Consider the following 19,896-nt stretch of genomic DNA (forward strand, 5'->3'; position numbering starts at 1 on the left):
AATCTCAATAAGATCTTACACAGATGACAGAAATAAAGTGAAAGTGGTGTCTGTAATATGTGAAGATGTTATTGATGTTTGTGTTTAATTATCCTCTGGTGAAATCTTGACAGATTTATTGTGTTCATCTGTTATTTACACGTGTTCATCTAAGACTGTGTGACTTAAGTGCGTTAATAGATTCTTTAATAATGTATCTTCAAACAGCCATTGCAGTAGTTTACTGTAAAACACCTACAGTAACTAGCTGGCAACAGTGTTGCCAATATATTACTGTAGAAATGGCAGGTAAGGGCTAACAGTGTATGTGAAATGAGGACTTGACTGCAGCTGGCGATGAGGCCCAAACCAGCATGTCCAGTGCAAAAAGGCTTTGACTTTTTAATTCTACTTAACATTATTTTATTTATCTGTTATATTGAAGAGACCTTTTTGAAGGACTTTGGTTTACTTATGAGCACTTGAGCTTAAATGAGACTTAGGGTGTTTGTAATGACGTAGGTTATGGTGTCGACCATGATTTGTTGCAATTTTGAGGTGTTCAGTCTTATTATGATTTAAGAAAATAAATGCGATGCTCACCTCACAAATCAACTGTTTCTAGTTTTTCACTGACGTGTCTCTTAAGTGTTGAGGACTAGTGCTGCTTTGAGCCTACATTCAGTATGAGTAAAATACTCAAGTACTGTTAAAATCAGATACTCAAAGACTTTTACTCAAGTCGTTTTGGAATTGGTGACTTGTAACTTGTAATGGAGTAATTTTCACTGCAAGGTATCTGTACTTTTACTTAAGTATGCTTTTCAGGTACTCTTTACACCTCTGCATGTCATATTCCATCGGAGCGGAAGACATTTCTTCACTGTCACTCGCACGCTACTGCTCACGGCTGTTCTCAGAGATGTTTCCCGCGGTGCCTGCCTGGCTACCATAGGAATCCACTGGAGTTTGAAAACTCCCGCTCTGGCTCTGCTGCTCGCACTAGTACCGCCACTCACAGCCGTTACGACGCAAGTGCGCCAAATTTAAATTTGCAGCCTCTGATTGGATGATGGAAGTCTTACGCAACTAAAATATATATGCCCAAAAGGAGAGTTTGCTTGCAGATTAATTACAATATTGTTGTTTACATTAAAAATACTGCCGTACTGTAATATATTACAGAAATTATTACAAATTGTTAAAATACTGTATGTTGTATTAGTTATAGTGAATTGATAACCGTTGCACACGTAAATACTTTATTTTAATTAGGGCTGTAGTCAAGTCCACCATTGTCGAGTCCAAGACCAGGACTAGTCGAGACCGAGTCAAGTCCGAGTCCAAAGAGGTTCGAGTCCAAGTCAAGACCGAGTCCAATTGAGACAGTCAAGAGAGACAGAAAAAAATCATGACTACAAGACCACATACTTAACTATTGATAATTTATGTGATGCAAGAGACAGCATATCTTCTATTCTAAGATAATCATTTTCATTATTGTTTGTAATGATCAAAAAGCAGATAAAATAAGGTCATTTTATTTTTACTATATAGGTATAGCACTAAAGTCACAAAACCGAAGTGTAACTGTTTATTACTTTAAGGAACTTTTTTATCAGCCCTCCTAACAGCAAGGTTGTGCAGCAATGAACACTTTTGTGCGTGTGTGTGTGTGTGTGTGCGTGCGCGTGCGTGTGCGCGCCTGCCCGTGCACGTGTGTGTTCGATAGAGGAGCCTCTAGAAAGAGCAGAGGCTCCACGGCTCGTTCATAAGCACGTCGGTGCCCATCCTTAAATAACATGTTCATCACAATGACAATAAAAATACAATCAATCTTATCTTTAAGCCCTACTTTCCAAACTGTCTAAAATACTCAAATGCAATGCTAACTCTGAAACATGGCATTAACTTACCTCCCTTTGTGATGCCTTTGCAGGTGTCTTACGAAATTGGATGTTGTCCCACATGTTTCGGGGAAAGTTTTGTTGCAAAAAGTTTCCTTTTAAGCGCACTGTCGATACATTTATTATGGTTTGTAAAACCAATCTGTATTATGCCGCTGCTCGCTGACATCGTGCCTGATGAATGATTGATGCTGGTTCGAACCGCGGACGAATCGTTCATTCGAACCGGTTCTTTCTTTTTAGTGAACCGGTCGAACCAGTTAAGCTGAATCGTTCCCGTTTAACGTCTCCCGTAAACACTTAATATTATCCACAAATTAATTCAGTTATTCACTTTCTGGCGTGCATGACAGTCCCGCGGACTTGAACCAATATACCGGAGTTATTTAATTACAACAACAGCACACACTGAACTGAACTGCTGTGTGAAAAGAGAACTTATGAGCACGCGCAGCTCTCGTTCTAGAGTCGAGAGTCGGCAACAGTTTTCGGATCATTAGTTTTCGGATCACAAGAATATTGCTCTATCAATGTTTTGTTTTGAAGGAGAAAATAAAACATATATCGCTGGACTCGGACGAGACCGACTAGAACATTTGCGAGACCAATGACCAAGTCTGAGACAAGTCCGAGTTCAAATACCAACGAGTCCAAGACAAGTCCGAGACCATAAAAAACGTCTCGAGTCCGGACTCGAGTACTCAGCACTAATTTTAATACTTAATATGTTAGCCAAAGTTTCAAAAACGTAATAGGATCTAGCAGTTTTACTACAGTTTACTATATTTAAGTTGTCAAAATGCAAAGTTGTATATTGTTTAGGTGAGAACAAAAATAAGTGTCAAAATAAATTACATTTGTGTCTGTAGAATTACCAGTTGACCTCTAAAATACCCTAAATATATAATGACCTTCAACTGCATTTAATAACAAAGCAGTTGCAATTTTACATATTGTTTTACAGAGAAAATCCGTAAATTATTACTTCATTGCATTTTGGGAACTGTAAAAATACTATAAATTGCTTTTAAAAAAACATAATATTTCTGTAATTTTAAATTACAGGAAATTAACCATAATTTAATGAGTAGTATTTTTTAGTACAGCAAAAATCCGTAAAATAGCAGGCATTAACTTTTTAATGGAAAAAGGAACAATTCTGTAAAATAATACAGACCATTACCTGTAAAAATATTTTTTTTACAGTGCACAATCAAAATGTGCATTCATTTCTTTTGCTTCAATAGGAATGGCCTCCAGGATATACGGCTGTCACAGTTTTATGTGTTTAGCAGGAACAATGCAGAAACGCTTGACGCAGAAGTTAAATATAATTGAGATTTTAGCCAAATATAACACACATTAACATAAGACAAGAACAGACGAATTATGACAATTCACTCCATACAATTACTGAAACTACTGAACTACAGACACATATCTGTGTCTTATTTACTTATCCAATATTTACTCATTTGTTTCATTTTAATCATCATTTGCCCTTTCTGGTTAGTTTTGATCTTTTTTGGGTGCTGTGTTGTTTGCGGAAAGCTCAACAGAGTAAATATGTGGATATGTAAATAAACCACAGAGATGTGTCTACTCTCAAGTCAGAATTTTAGTCATCTCTCACATTACATTCATACAGGATGCTTCTTAGAAACTCCTAAGATCCTTTAGTTGCCATCAATGTTGTATCGCTAAAGTATTCAACAATAGCACACATGACATGCTCTATCACACTCAACTCACCAATGGATTGTACCGTTGTTTGACTTGCACATACAGCATCTCCAGTGGAACACTTAATCTCTTCCTTCACACAAGAACCCAGCAGACCTGTGCACTGATAACATTTGAGCGAGTGTCCTATAGGAAAACAGAAGGACGAAGAAACAATCAATTATCTGTATATGTAGCTAAAAAATAATTTATTACAAAAATTAAATAAGCTTTTGTGTTTTGTACTGTACCTTCAGCAAAAAGAGCGAAAAGTAGAACGGTGAAGATGTTCAGATGCATGTTTGGTCAGTCAGGAGGTGAATGACATGACAAGCCCTTTTCAATGGTCTTTTAGGGACGATCAAAAGAGGGTGGAGCTTTAATGAGGAAGTGAAACTTTAATATAGGGGGTGGGGGGGATCGGTGCACTTTTTTAAATAGAAATTTGTTTTCTATTGAGTTCACAGACCTACAGGATCCTTTGGTTGCACTTTTACATATGTAGGATTCCTGTGCAATAGTTAATAGTGAATGTAGAAAAGTTATCGCTGGTTTACTGCACAGGGACCAGCAATAGTAGTTTAATGTAATGTTTGACTGTGGACTGTGACAGAGGAAGCCCTCTCCCAAATTTCCTTTCCGAGAAAAGTACTGTTAACCCCTGAGGACCTTCATCTGACTAACAATTTCCTGTTACTCACAATCCTTTGTTTAGCACGTGCTTAAATAGTAATCTTAATAACTTTATTGTTTTTATTTTGTTTATGTAGAACTGTTTTTTAAGCAAATAAGAATGCATTTTGTAGAGTGAACACAATACAACTGCACTAGTATAGTATAATATGCGTTCTCTCTGGTGTCTCGTCTCCTCGCCCTCTCGTTCCCTCATTAGCTTCCATTTGTGTTTCATCCCTCTCACCTGTCCCATTATTGTTTGAGTATTGTCACCTGGCCGTCACCCTCCCTGCGTCATCAACCCTTGTTAGTGTTCCCCTTTATAAACCCTGTGTATTCCTAGTCCTGTGTCGGTTCATTGTTTCCTGTTTCTCGTCTCCGGTACGTGGTTCTTTGTTCATGCCCAGTGTTTCTTGTTTACCGTATGCTGTTCGTTCGTTTAGTCTCGTGATTATGCTCAGTCTTGCCCTACCTTGTCTGTTTTGTAAATTTGGTTTCGTTTATGATTTGTAGTTCTCGTTTTGCCCCCATGTGGGAAGTTTTTGTTTATCTTTTGTGTCTCGTTTGTTATAGTGTTTTGCCATCGCCCTCGTGGGTTTTTGTTTTTATTATTTCTAATAAATTAGTGTTTTGTGTCAAGCCTGCCTGCAATTGGGTTCTTCCAGCGCCACACCCTGACAGAATGAACCGACCCAATAAAGACCCAGCAGGCAGCATGGATGCTGTACGTTCCCGCCAGACTTGTCTCCTCTGCGGCATTCGCCAGGGAACCGGAGACGTAGATGACTATGCGGGCCGGTTCCTCGAAGTCGCAGAGGAGACTGTGTTCGGAGAGGAGGAGTTGGTGACGCTCTTCAACGCCGGTCTCAGGGAGCCACTCTCGCATGCGGAGATGAGGTCGCTGAGACTGCTGGACTTTGATGCGATATGGCTGTATGCCGTTGATCGATCGGAGTCCAGGGTCTCAGTTCAACCCACCTACTCATCTCTGCTGGTCGCGATCCCTGAGGGCCGTCCCCTGAAGATCGGGGTTGTGGGCGTCGCCACACCGCCCCCTCCACCACCAGCGAGCCTCGGTGGCAAACGGGGTAGGCGAGAATCCTGGGGTTCCTCGTCAGAGGCCTCCAATCCCGAGCCAGCCGTACCCTTCACCTCCTTCCTTCAGCCGACCACCAGGCGGGTGGCTCGGCTGAAGAAAAAGAGGCAGCGGCAGGCAGCGGCAGGCAGCGCGGGCCTCATCCCAGCCGGTGCAGCAGCCGGCGTCCAGTCTGATGTCCAGTCCGATGTGCAGCCGATGTCCAGTCCGGTGCAGCCAGTGTCCAGTCCAGTGCAGCCGGCGTCCAGTCCGGTGCAGCCGGCGTCCCAGCCGGTGCAGCCGGCGTCCAGTCTTGTGGTCCCGAGTCCGGTATCCTGTCCGGTGTGTCAGTCGGCCTTCCAGCTGGCGTCAAGCCCTGCCCAGCCGGTGATCCACCCGGCTTCCCAGCTGGCATCCCAGCCGGTGCCGGCGTTCCCGCCGGTGCAGCCGGCATCCAGTCCGTTCCAGCCGGTTACTCAGCCGGTCTTCCAGCCGGCGACTCGGCCGGCGACTCAGCCAGCCTTCCAGCCGGCTACACAGTCGGCGCCCAGCCTTGTTCCACCGACTTTCCAGTCGGCGATCCCCCCCAGGACTTCCCTCCCTAAGTCCCCAGAACTCCGCGCCCTCAAGTGCGCCCAGGGGCTAAGACTATTCCCCCTAAGACTGTCCCTTCCTGTCCCAGCCCCTTTGGACTTCCCCCTATGGACTCTTTTGTTCCCCCACTCCTCTCCCATGTTTGTTGTTTTTGTTGTCACATCCCAACCCCTTGGTAATTATTGCTTGTTAGCCCCTGTTAATGTTCACTTTGTTCTGTTGGATGTTGTCTGTCACCCAGTCTGTCATGTCTCGTTAGTCTACCCCCTTGGTGAACGCCTGGGGGCGTTCATTAAGGGGGGGGCTTCTGTCATGGTTTCTGCCTCTCTCTGCATGTTTTTCTTGGTTTTGTGGCAGAGCCATGGCAGAACCTCTTGTTATGTGTAGAGAGAAGCATATTATTGTCGGTCACAACATAATATGCGTTCTCTCCGGTGTCTCGTCTCCTCGCCCTCTCGTTCCCTCATTAGCTTCCATTTGTGTTTCATCCCTCTCACCTGTCCCATTATTGTTTGAGTATTGTCACCTGGCCGTCACCCTCCCTGCGTCATCAACCCTTGTTAGTGTTCCCCTTTATAAACCCTGTGTATTCCTAGTCCTGTGTCGGTTCATTGTTTCTCGTCTCCGGTACGTGGTTCTTTGTTCATGCCCAGTGTTTCTTGTTTACCGTATGCTGTTCGTTCGTTTAGTCTCGTGTTTATGCTCAGTCTTGCATTACCTTGTCTGTTTTGTAAGTTTGGTTTCGTTTATGATTTGTAGTTTTCATTTTGCCCCCGTGTGGGAAGTTTTTGTGTGTCTTTTGTATCTCGTTTGTTATAGTGTTTTGCCATCCCCCCTCGTGGGTTTTTGTTTTTGTTATTTCTAATAAATTAGTGTTTTGTGTCAAGCCTGCCTGCAATTGGGTTCTTCCAGCACCACACCCTGACAGGTAGAGGAGAGTTGTCTTGAACACTTTTTTCAAAGTCTAGTTGACAGTTGCTAGAAGTGTCTGACGTGTTTTAATATGTTTAAGGCAACATATAATATGTAATATGTAAATATATAAACATGAACATATTTCGTCTGTAAATATGCACATGGTTACCTAGACAGAGGCTGTGTGAAAGAATGTAGCCAAAATTGCTGAATTTATAAAAGTAATTTTTTATGGTGATTTGTTAGATGTCGCGTTAAGTCAGAACTGACAATAGAAACTGAAAAAATGTAAATGAGAACGGCTTTATTGTTGTAAATATAATCTATAGGCTTAGTTAGAATTCCCTCATGGTTGTCTTTAAAATCTCAAAAGGTAAGAGTTATTTTTACATGTATTTGGTGGTGTTTCTTCGCAAATAATGAATTTTATATTGATATAATGTTGTCCAGGTCTATCTGCCTTACTTTACCGATTTTTTGCTTTAGTTATTAGAAAATCCAGAGTGCTTTTACATACATTGCAAAATGTTTACTTGCATAGACTCGTAACATATTTGCTAAAGAAGTATACCTATAATTTTCGTTAATGCCGTTTAACACATTGCACACTTACATAAGAACGCGAGTCGCGAGGTGCTTGTTACACAAATAAAGTTAAACAAGTGGACAAATTACTCTTATAGTATAATTATTGACAAAGGAGATATTTAAGCTCCAAGTCAGGTCTTCAGTGATATGTGCTCCCAAGAACTTAAAACTTGAATATCTCTCCACTTCCTCGCCATTAATACACAAAGCATTGTGGGATGTTTTTTTTACTTCTCCTGAAGTCTATTATGATTTCCTTTGTTTTGTTTTGAGAGATAATAATGTAATTTATTTTTGGAGATAATAAGGGTCAGACCAACGCTGATTATGATAATTTGGAACTGAGAACATTTCAGTGTACTGAATATAACTCATTTGAATTGGAGAAGGACATAGACCCGGAGAATAATTTTTCTCCGACATCACTAATAACTGCTACTATTATACAGAGGAACAGTTTAACAAGTCCATTAAAACTAATAGAAAACTCATTAATACATTTCAACAGTAGAAGCATGTATGCTAATTTTGACAACATTAGGGAATACTTGAAACAATTTACGAATCCATTCACAATAATTGCAATATCCGAAACATGGATTAATAATGAAAAGGCATGGACTTTGAACCGGAGGGTTATGAAGCAAACTGGATAAATAGAAAGAATAAGAATGGAGGGGGTGTGGCAATGTTTGTGGATAAAAACTTGAACTTTAAGGTGGTAGACAGTATGACAATTGGGCTTGATAATTTATTAGAACGTTTAACAATTGAAATATTTATGGAGAAAAAGAAGAATGTTATCATAAGCTGTTTGTATAGAGCTCCAGGCACTACAATAGAAGAATTCATTGATTGGATAGAGGAAACGTTTTCAAAAATGACTCAAAAAGATGTATTTATCTGTGGGGATTTTAACATTGATTTACTGAATCCTAACAAGCATAAAATGGTTGATGAATTTATTAATACAATGTATAGCATGAGTTTGTTTCCAAAAGTTACCAAACCCAATAGGATTACACCCTATTGTGCCACCTTAATTGATAATATATTTACCAATGACATTGCACATAAAACTATGGGTGGTTTACTAATTACAGATATTAGCGCCGACCACCTACCGGTTTTTATAATTTATGACAGCAACTATAAGAGAAAGAACTCAGATAAGAAACAAAAATATAGACGTGTGACAACTGAAGAAACTATGATGACATTAAAGAATGATTTGCTTGCACAAAATTGGGAAATTGTTTATAAGGAAAATGATGTGGATAGTGCTTATAATACATTTCTAAGAATTTTTACATCATTATATGATAAAAACTGTCATAAAATGCAATACTGTTGTAAACAAAACCGCAAAGGTCAACCATGTTTCACAAAGGGAATAAAAAAATGCATGTAAAAAGAAAAATACACTCAGAGAATTCATTAAGCAAAGAACTGAGGAGGCAGAAAATAAATATAAAAAATATAAAAATAAGTTAACTAATATTATTAGATTTTAGAATTTAATAGAAAGGAATCCCAACTCAATGTTCCTTACAATGGTGGAAGAAAAAGAAATAATAGATATTGTAAATAAATTTAAATGCAAATCATCTACGGACAGCAATGAATTTGATATGAAAATGGTGAAAAAGGTAATTTAGGGGATTTCAAAACCTATTACATACATTTGTAATTTATCTTTTCAAACTGGTAAATTCCCAGACAAAATGAAAATCGCTAAAGTGGTGCCACTGTATAAAAATGGGGATAAACACAGCTTCACAAATTACAGGCCTGTTTCTCTTCTTCCACAATTTTCTAAAATTTTGGAGAAAATATTTAGTAATAGATTAGATAAGTTTTTAGATAAATATAAAATACTTTCAGACAGTCAATATGGATTTAGATCAAATAGCTCTACATCTCTCGCATTAATTGATTCTATTGAGGAAATTACAAAAGCTATGGATCAAAAACAATATGCTGTTGGAGTATTTATAGATCTTAAAAAAGCTTTCGATACAATCAATCATAACATATTAATAAATAAACTGGAACGATATAGGATTAGGGGGATAGTATTGCATTGGATAGAAAGTTATTTAAGAGATAGGAGACAATTTGTGAAGTTGGGAGAATATTCATCGTCATGTTTGGATATGGTTTGTGGTGTCCCCCAGGGGTCAGTACTGGGCCCAAAATTATTTTTGCTTTATATAAATGATATGTGCAAAGTTTCAAATATGTTTTATTTTCAGATGATACAAATATTTTTTGTTCTGGGAGGGATTTAAAAACACTAGTAGAGACTATAACTATAGAAATGGGCAAATTAAAAAGATGGTTTGATAGAAATAAATTATCATTAAACACTAATAAAAATAAATGTATGTTATTTGGTTATTTAAAAAAAGAGTACACAAGCGCAGATACAGGTTGATGGTGTAGTCCTAGAAAGGGTTTCTGAAAATAAGTTTTCTCGGGGTGACAATAGATGATAAAATAAATTGGAAATCTCATATAAATCATGTACAAAATAAACTTTCTAAAAGTGTGGCAGTACTGAATAAAACAAAGATTGTTTTGAACTACAAATCACTCCACATTCTTTATTGTGCATTGATATTACCATATTTAAATTATTGTGTGGAGGTTTGGGGTAATACATATAAAAGTAGGCTAAATTCATTATTTTTGTTGCAATTAGGTTAATTCATAATGCTGGATTTAGAGCTCACACAAATTCTTTATTTTTAAATTCAAGTACATTAAAGTTGGAAGATCTGATTCATTTTCAAACTGTACAAGTAATGTATAAAGCAAGATACAACCTACTCCCTGGGAATATTCAAAAATAGTTTTCTAATAGAGAAGGGAATTACAATTTTAGGAGGGAAGTTAACTTTAAACATATTAGGGTTCGCACTACTACTAAGATTTTGTATTTCTGTATGTGGAGTAAAGTTGTGGAATATATTAAGTCCGGTGATCAAGCAATGTTCAAGTATTATCCAGTTTAAAAAGAGGTATAAAAATATGATTTTTACAAGGTATAGGGAGGAAGAAGGGTTTTGACGAGGTGTTTTCACCAATTAAATTGTATATTAATTGATTGTTTATTTGCTGTTTTTTTTTTTTTTTACTGTTTTGTTTGGTTTAGTTTGGGAAATTCTTCTTCTTCATGGTGAATATAAATGGAACTATGTGGGTTTTTCTAGTTCTGAGTTATTTAGAGATAAGATCGATTATGCTGATAATTGTGATTATTTAAAATTGTTAAGCATGTGATAGAATTATGAAGATAAAAGGATAATCTTATTTGAGCAGTGGAGAAGGGGGTAGGATTATACAAGCAGATAGTTGCTTCTTCCTGCTCCTTTTCGGATATGTATATGTCAAGATTATTTTGTTATTTATTTATTATAAAATAGTATTTTTTTTACACGTTCGAAATAAAGTTTTTCATTCATTCAGAATGAGGCTGTTGTCTTTACACCAGGTAGATAGTCCCTGGACCTCCTCTCTGTAATCAATTTCATTATTGTCAGTTATGAGTCCCACTACTATGGTTGTGTCATCTGCGAATTTGATGAGAGTGTTAGAACCTTTATAGAACCATTTAAACAAAAAAGGTTCTTCTATGGCATCGACAAACGTTTTGAAGCACTTAAGCACCTTAGTAATCCTAATAATTTTATTGTTTTTATTTTGTTTATGTAGAGCTGGTTTTTTTTAGCAATTATGAATGCATTTTGCAGCGTGAACACAATACAACCACACTAGTATTGTCATGATTCTGCCTCATCTTGTCCTGTCTTTCTTGGTCTTGTGGCAGAATCATGGCAGAGCCTCTTGTTTTGTGTGGAGAGAAACATATTATTGTCCGTCACGACATAATGTGCGTTCTCTCTGGTCTCGTCTATGGCCCCGCCCCTCTCGTTCAGCTTCCCGCCTGTGTTTCATTACCCACACCTGCCCATTGTTTTCTCTCTTGTTTGTTACCCTATATTATGCCCTTGTGTCTTCAGTCGTGTGCTCGTTCGTTTTATACCATTGCTTGTTTCGTTCATTTGCTGATTGCTGCATATGATTCATGTCTTTGAAGACGTTGCGTCTTGTTCCTGTCTGTAAGTTATCCCAGTCTAGTCTAGTGTAGTTTTAGTCCAGTGTTAGTTAGTCTACGTTCCTGTTTGCCTGTCATATTATTTCTCCTTGTCCTTTTACCCCCCTGTGTGTCTTTGTTTTGTGTTTAAATAAATCTTGTTTTTGTTAACCCCTTAACCGCTGCCTGCAATTGGGTTTTTCCCCTACCACACACTGACTAGTATACATTCATGAAATGGTAAATACACATGTACTAAAAGATTTGAAGACAACCTTAAGATTTTAACCTAGAAGGTAAACTGTTTTCTGAAGCCAATGATTTAATTCGTAAATTTCACATTTTTTGGCCAAAACAATAGTTTGACATGACACAATGTCGCCTTAAAAGTATGCTTAATGTCAAATTCATATTTTTCAGAAACGCTGCCGTTAAAATCAAGCAGTAAGAGGAGAGTTGTCTTGTGCACATTTTTTACATTGGGTTAGTTTTAACATAGTTACTAACCCTGCTTTGTCATTTTTTCCAAGTCTAGTTAACAGTTGCTACTAACATGTTTCAATATGTTTTAGGCAACAAAACAGATGATAAGATAATATTAAGTTGGATTTGGTGACTTGTACCTTTGTTTAAATGGATTAAATGTTTAGGTGAGCATCATGTATCGTCTAGAAAAGAAACGGGAGGGTTTTTAAGTGGAGAAACGTGCCTTGATAGGTTTTGTGATGTCTAAATGTGCGATGGGGGCCTTAGTAGATGTAAAGGGACACTTCACCCAAAAATAAAAACTCTGTCATCATTTACTCACCCTTGAGTTGTTCCAAATCTGTATACATTTGTTTCTTCTAATGAACACGTAGAAAGATATTTGAAAGAATGCTTGTAACAAAACAGTTCTTGGCCACCATTGACTACTTTTTTAACCTTGTAAAAACATATTATTTTGTGTTGGGACGGCGTAAATCATTATTTTGACATAACTTCCTGGGGTAGTTCTCTCCCGTCTGACTTCAGCATGCTGGCAGCACGACAGTGATCCAGCAAGACATTAAAAAAGGCAGATCCAATTTCAATTTAAAGGTATGTTAGACCTCCAGCAAGTTATTGCTTTACTGTTGTGCTTTAAGAAGCTGTTGATACTGTCACTCAGAATTTCATGATTGTATTTTCTTCGCTAATTTGAGAAAGTGCTTGCTCTTCAATTTTCTCCCTTTTTTTCACAGGACTATATTCATGATTATGGTTGACCTTCAGGGCTGCTAAAGGAAAAGTTCCTGATACGCAAAGAGCAATCTGCTTCCATCTGCTGGTCAGTGTATGCACACACTTGATTTATGATGACACAAGCGGTTCATGCATATTTTACACACAAATTGATTCAAGTAAACAGCAGAAATGAAGATCCCCATAACAAACTTTATGTATTGAACTCATCCTGAAGCATCAAAATCATACAGTTTGTTGAGAGGGGTGCATTTACATTTGACTTTTCAATCAGGACTTAAGCTTGGAGATGATATAAACATGCGATAACATTTGAAGCACATTTGAAGTTCTTTTAATACAGAAACTGATTTCAAATAATTGGAGGAAATATGTATAAGTTACTTATTGAACATCAAAAACTTTTCGAAAGGACATTACAGATAGTTAAGATCTCCTACCCACTGTCATAGGATCCAGCATTTTGTGTGTGAAATTGGGAACGTTAAAACTCATAGCAAATCAGCATTTTAATAAGTATCCTCAAAGCCCCTGATCCATTTACAGTTTGAAAACATTTCACCCCACAAATAAAATAGATTTTATTGATATGACTTGTAATTTATAAAAAAAATACGAAAACAAGAAAATTGTTTTCAAGTGAATGACAAAAAGACGAAGAGAGCTAAAAACAACGTGGGAAAAAAACAGAGGAGCAATAGCAGGGCTAAAAAAAGAAACTGATTGACAAATAAACAGACAATGGGAAATGAAGTTGGCTAAAAGGCAGACGAGGGAGATGTTAAAAACCCTTTTCACTGTTACACAGATTCTCCTCACAGCATGAGTACGTGTAAAATGGATCAGTCAGTTGTGATGCAACATCACAGAAAGATTTAGAGGCACATCCTTTAAAAGGTCCTTCCTCGTAAGAAGTTACTATTCTTCCTTGTCAGAAGTTACTAATGTAAAGAAAAAAGAAGGTGTGTCATAAATGATCGATGGGTGATATGCTATGATATCATTCTAAACTGACCATACAGAAATCTGATAATTTCATATGGGCTTTCAATTATGTCATCTATAATTCATGTTTGCACAAATACATTATTTGTCTTAGTCAAATTCATTTCAGTTAATTCTCAGTTAAAGGCTCAGTGGTTAGAGCATATATATATATATATATGCTATCGTTAAATAATTGATGACAGTGGTCCTGACAGAACTACTACTTTTACAAGGATTCTTTTTAATATGGGAATTTTTATGTTATTTTGTGTTAATATGTCCGTTTCAGAGTAAGAAGGTGTGAAAGAGAACTCAGTTTAGTATTTTGTGCTCTCTGGGCGCGCGCATATCTCAAACAACCCGTGAGACCTGAAGGTTTTTAGTGATTATTCTTCATGAAAGCTGCATTGATGCACATTTGGCTTTTATCAATAGCGACTCACAAATAAATAGGATTTAACGTGACGTATGAAGTTATACATGCTTTTCAGTATTGTTAGAGAGCTTTATACAATAATTTAGTGCTTAAAGTTTAAACACATGTTTCCTGCATTAGCTTCACATGCATACAATGCACGCAACACATTTTGTTTTGTACCTTAGCCTGGGAAATTCTTGTATTCTGCAGGCGGCGAAACATATTTTAGTTGCACGATTGAGCGCTTCACCCGTTTGCTCTACCGGTCCTTCCGCTTTGATATCTTTGTCTAGTATCATAATTTATTTAGAACTATTTTAAGTGCCGAAGTAGTGAAAAAACATATTAAATGACTATGAATTTTAATAATATAAAAATCACTTTTTTAGTTGTGCCGATATTAGGAAAACTCTTGTTTGTGTAATTTACACAGAATTGTGCGTCATTTAAAACACAACAGAAAGGCGTCAGCATTTAAAATGGCTATTAATGGCATTTTTACATTTCTATTGATTCATTTTGTTTATTCAGTATTGTAAACCTTTAATAAAAACAAACTCTGATTTAGCCCATGATTTTATTTCATTTGTTTTCCATTTGTTTCCAGATTATCTGTTTCCTTAAAAGAATATCACCAAAGAAAATACAATGAAAACGAGTATTTTATTTCAAAACATGTCACACTCGGTTGTTGCGGTGATGAGCTGTTTTATGTTTAAACATAAAACTTGCCCTACTTCGTTTTACTAGCCCAACCATAAAATCAAAAGCATTTGACTGTAGAGTGTGAAGTTCTGCTAAATTTAGTGGAACAGTGTGTAGAAGAAGAACGGCCATGAGAGGAGGAGGAGGTTCAGAGTGATGCTTTTAGCGCTGTTACACAGGTCCCCCTGACAACATGAGATGTCCACGTAACCATCCGGCACCAGTGATGTAATATCGCAGATAGATTTAGAGACGCATCCTTTTACAGTCCCTGGCAGAGGGTCAATGTTTGCTAAGAAAAGATACGTTGAGTGATTGATGAGTGACATGCTATTCATTCTAAACTGAAAATACAGAAATCTGATCAAACAAGTATGCAACGCATATTGTCATATATGGACTTCACAGACTCACATTTGCTTGATAAAATATATCTTGAATAAAAATGAAATTTAATCTACTTCAATGATGTAAAGACCATCCTCTACTGGGTAAAAATATACTTTTTTTGTTACCAAATTCTCACCTTTTGCTTTAATGCAGTAGTCTTCAGTTCCTAAACATTTTAATTTGTTTGAGCAACTGTTCGCATCACAGTAGTAACATTGTTTTCCATTGACGTCGGTTGTGTTGGAAGCTGTAGAAACAACACACCTTATTCTTCGATCTTAAGCTTACTGTCAGCATTATATACAGTGCTGTATATCAAAGACAATACCTGGGACATCTTGGGTGTTACAGAGGTCTGTGGTACAACACTGCATAGATACCGTTGCTCTTGCAATGCCAAAATTAATAGATCCATTTCCACAGCTCAGTGGCGAATTACAACTCTTAACCTTAGAGATAACCACATTGTTGCCTTAAACAAACAAACAAACAAACAAACGAAAAAAGATGGTTTGATGCTTCACACCTGAACAATAGAGTAATAAAGGGTTCTTGGTTATAGGTTTTCTAAAAGCAAACTCTGTGTGTGTGTGTGTGTGTGTGTGTCTAAGAGGTGATTGAAATTTTATTGCCATTATCCTTATTTTATAACTGTTTCTTAATCATACATGCTGTGTTGCAAGTAGAAATAGGGGAATCTGTCTCAGTTTTATAATTTTTATCAAAGATTAAACAATAGTTTGGGAAATAATGGGAAGTAATGGGTGAAATAAAATGACTAAGCATGAAATACATCTCTACCCTTTAATTATTTAGGTTATTTCTCAGATAACGTACACACAGGTTGTTTTGCAGAAACTCAAATGCTTAAAACCTTCAATATTTGTCTTTCATCAAACTTCACTCACCAGCAGATGCAACCACTGTTGCACTTGCACACGCAGTAAATAGAGCGGAACACTTCGTCTCTGCACCTACACAAGAACTCGTCCCATTTGCACACTGATAACACTTGAGCGAGTGTCCTGAAAAAAAAAACAGAATTAAGGATGAACATTTAATCATTTAATCTGTGTTTGTAGCTAATAAAGCATTAAATACACTTTTGAGTTTTGTACCGTACCTCCAGCAAAAAGAGTAAAAAGGAGAATGGCGAATATGTAAAGATCCATCTTTGTCATGAGGTGACTAAAACGATGATTTGAAGATCCATTTTCGGTGGCCATTTTTATAGAGACGATCAAAAGAGGAGGAGGCTGTAATAAGAAAGTAAAACTCGAATATCGGACTGGGTGGGTATTCTAAGAACTGCACAGAACACACAGGACCCACAGGATTTTTTGCTTGCACTTGTACATATGTGGGTTTGTTATAATGGTATCAATGACATGATGGTGAAAAAAATAAGAGAGAATGTTGTTTTTTGGGTGAACTGCCCCATTAAGAAAAGCACAAAGAAGAAAATAACTTACTGCTGTTTACTGATTAACTTTTGTAACTTAAATAAGGGAAAATGCATAGCCCATGCTGCACAATGTAAAAAACACTGGTTCAGAAGCACTTACTGTTTCATTTTTTTTTCACTAATGCTAGAACAAAATTCAACCAACAGAACATTTAGAATTTGAAATGTTAAATAAACATCTCGAAGCCTTAAAAATATATGTGAAATGAAAAGAAAAACATCAACTAAGGGCATCTGGACCAGTGTTGTTTATGTTTTGTCTAGTTTCTGTCTTTTGACATCTATACATTTAGATTTATTAATCACATTTTTTGGCCAATACAGTTGTTCCTGTTTACTGAAATGTTTTGTATTTTCACAATGGCTTTACATTTACATCAATTTGTAAATGGAGCTAAAGAAGCCATCAATTGACTGTTTATTGGCTAATTTAGTTGTGTGTGTGTGTTTGTTTTTTAGAAAAGCTGCAGTTTAAATCAAGTAGGTAAGGAACGTGGTTAAGATCTTCTCCGTGAGCTGTGGCTCTTAGTAAAGATGCTGTAAAACATTTTTTATAAGGGAGCATTCTGTGTAGGGCACATAACAAGCCATAATTAGAGAAACTTGTCTTGGCAAGTGTTTTGATGTCAGCTGTTCAGAAAAATGAATTGACATTTTAAGAATGTGAAACCAGTTTTTTTATCAGATATGTGGCGTGTATCTTGAGAAATGAATGTGTGTGGTTACGACTAAACCACAGTTTCACTTATGAAATCTTTCTGAATTGACTTGTTTAGGTTAATGCAAACCCTGGCCGAGAAGAAAACACTAATTGTAATTGTCCTTGCAAAAAAGGAAATAACAGTATAGCAGAATGGACAACATTCTTGTGTATTTGTTTTTTTTATAATTGTTTTGGATGAAATTATGAAAATAATAAAAACATATTTTGGTTAATTACCAAGATTGAGTGTAATTGGTCCTCACTATTGTTTAATAGTGATATATTGCCTAATTACTTGTGGAAAATGCTGGGTGGTTCTGTGAATTGTGGGTTGTTTTTTTAATGACGTCATTGACACTATACAGGTGTTGTTTCGTGCCCATTACTGTAGATGATTGTTCTTTAAGGAATAAATAATAATAGCAAAAGTGACTAACATGGCTATAGCATTGCATTGTTTTCTAGCTTAAGTTATTGTTATTAGTATTGTAAAGAATTAAGTACTGACATTTTTTCTTTTTAAACCCATACAGTATATCTGGTAATGGCAATACATTCTCAATGGAAAGAAACAGACATCTTCATTGTGTCTTAACCAGACCTGTCACCGTGATTCAATTATCCAGAACCACTTACAGTATAGTGCTGTATATCAAAGACAATACCTGGGACATCTTGGGTATTACAGAGGTCTGTGGTACAGCACTGCAGAGATACTGATGTCCTTGAAATGCCAAAGTTAACAGATCCATTAACACAGCTATGTGTCGAAGAACAGCCCTTAAAGGTCTAGAATGGGATTTAAAGCGGCCACTAGCGGTGAGTTTGAGAATTGCAACTAATCTATCAGTCCAAACACGACGGTGGCCACCACAGTACAAAAAGATGTCGTAGCGTGTCTTCTCATGTTGACGCAGGGAAGAGATCATCCGGGCATTAGAAAGACTGTAGAAAGAGTGATGTCTTATTTATTACATCAAATAAAGGGTCTGTGAACTATAAGTATAAAAGAAGAATAAAGGTCAGGCAGGAGCTGGGACCAGCGTTAATATTATAAAGACGTTCCAGCAGAGATGCGTTAGGACCCGCGGTACTAAGGCTTTTAGCTGAGATATTCATAGATATCTATGGAGATACTTTCCAGTATTCACTTTTTACTACCCCCGAGGAGGTTGCTTTGATTCGGTTCAGTATGTGAGTAACATTGGTTTTTCTGTTTGTTAGAACCAAGATATGTTGTAATATTAGCTGTGTGACGGAGCAGTTTTGAGCGTCATTGTTTATCTGGAACCAGTGTGCTGCTTATATATTCTCGTATCGTCTTCTCTTATTTCATTCATTTGCATTATTATTTGCGTGGTCTAGCTGTGAGAAAGGTAAGGATTTCATGCTTGCATTGCACAGCACGTTTGAGGCCAGAGCTAGCTAACAGTAAATAGCAAGTCTGTTAAAGGCGTTTGATCTGACAGCAAGATAGCAGTTAAAGTGGAAGTTCACCCAAAAATCAACTTTGTGCGATTTTTTACTCACCCACATCACGTTAAACATGTTTAGAGAACTTCCGGCGTCTTCGGAGCACAAATAGAGATATTTAGGTGACATCCGAGAGATTTCCAGGCCTCCTCATAGACATCATGGTGTCAGTTTTTGCCAAGGTCCAGAAAAGTACTAAAGACATCGTTAAATTGGTCCATCCGCGCATAGTGGCTCAGTTGAATTTTTTTGAAGCGACCAGAATGCTTTATGTGAGAAAAAAACCAAAATACCGTCTTTAATCGATATATTCTCCTCTGTCTTGTCAGTGTATGGCGCGCGTTCACGAGAGCACTTCTTCTTTGTATTCTTCTTGGACGAGAGCTCTTCAAAAGTAGACAGATTTGTGCATGGGGCTTGCCCCTATTGGATGCTCTGACTCACAACGCGGAACCGCAACTCTGTGTTTACATGCAGAAGACGAAGAAGTGATCTTGTGAACGCACGCCATACACTGACAAGACAGAGGAGAATATATCCTTTAAAGTCGGTATTTTGGTGTGTTTTTCGCACATAAAGCACGCTGGGAAACTTACGCAAGATAAAGTTGTAACGTTAGAAAGTAGGTAGATGGTATGGTTCAACAAAAAAACTTGCCTGTCTGAGTCTGACTTGAAATGGCTAGCAAGCGTGTACGTTTTAATATTCCATTTGTTTAGCAAACTGCAGAGATCCATACGCTTCTTTTCTATCTTAAAAACAAATCTCAGATTTCTCGCTGTACAATCCATCACACAACAACTTTTTTCCTTTATAAACAGAGTAAAGATAGCGGTAAACGTAAAAAGATGCTATTAGTCGCCTGACTTTCGTTTGCAGGGACGCGGAGCATCAAAATAAAATCTTTGTTCAATGAGAGGTGAAATCAGATGTCAATCAACATAAGTAGCGAATTAAATTTTTGGGTGGCACCCAGG

General features: G+C 37.3%; 1 protein-coding gene across 1 annotated transcript; it reads right to left on the reverse strand.

Moving 5' to 3' along the window:
• Window positions 1-14,729: 14,729 nt before the first annotated feature.
• Window positions 14,730-18,997, reverse strand: LOC130570054 (urokinase plasminogen activator surface receptor-like). Its single transcript, XM_057360143.1, has 6 exons — window positions 18,977-18,997; window positions 16,402-16,534; window positions 16,187-16,303; window positions 15,607-15,750; window positions 15,415-15,525; window positions 14,730-15,180 (listed from the first exon to the last, which is right to left on the reverse strand). Exons 1-6 carry the CDS (start codon window positions 18,992-18,994, stop codon window positions 14,987-14,989), a joined length of 717 nt encoding a protein of 238 aa, XP_057216126.1. The 5' UTR covers window positions 18,995-18,997; the 3' UTR covers window positions 14,730-14,986.
• Between the last annotated feature and the right edge of the window lie 899 nt (window positions 18,998-19,896).

This window comes from Triplophysa rosa, linkage group LG19 (assembly GCF_024868665.1).
Source record: "Triplophysa rosa linkage group LG19, Trosa_1v2, whole genome shotgun sequence".
Lineage (NCBI taxonomy): Eukaryota > Metazoa > Chordata > Actinopteri > Cypriniformes > Nemacheilidae > Triplophysa > Triplophysa rosa.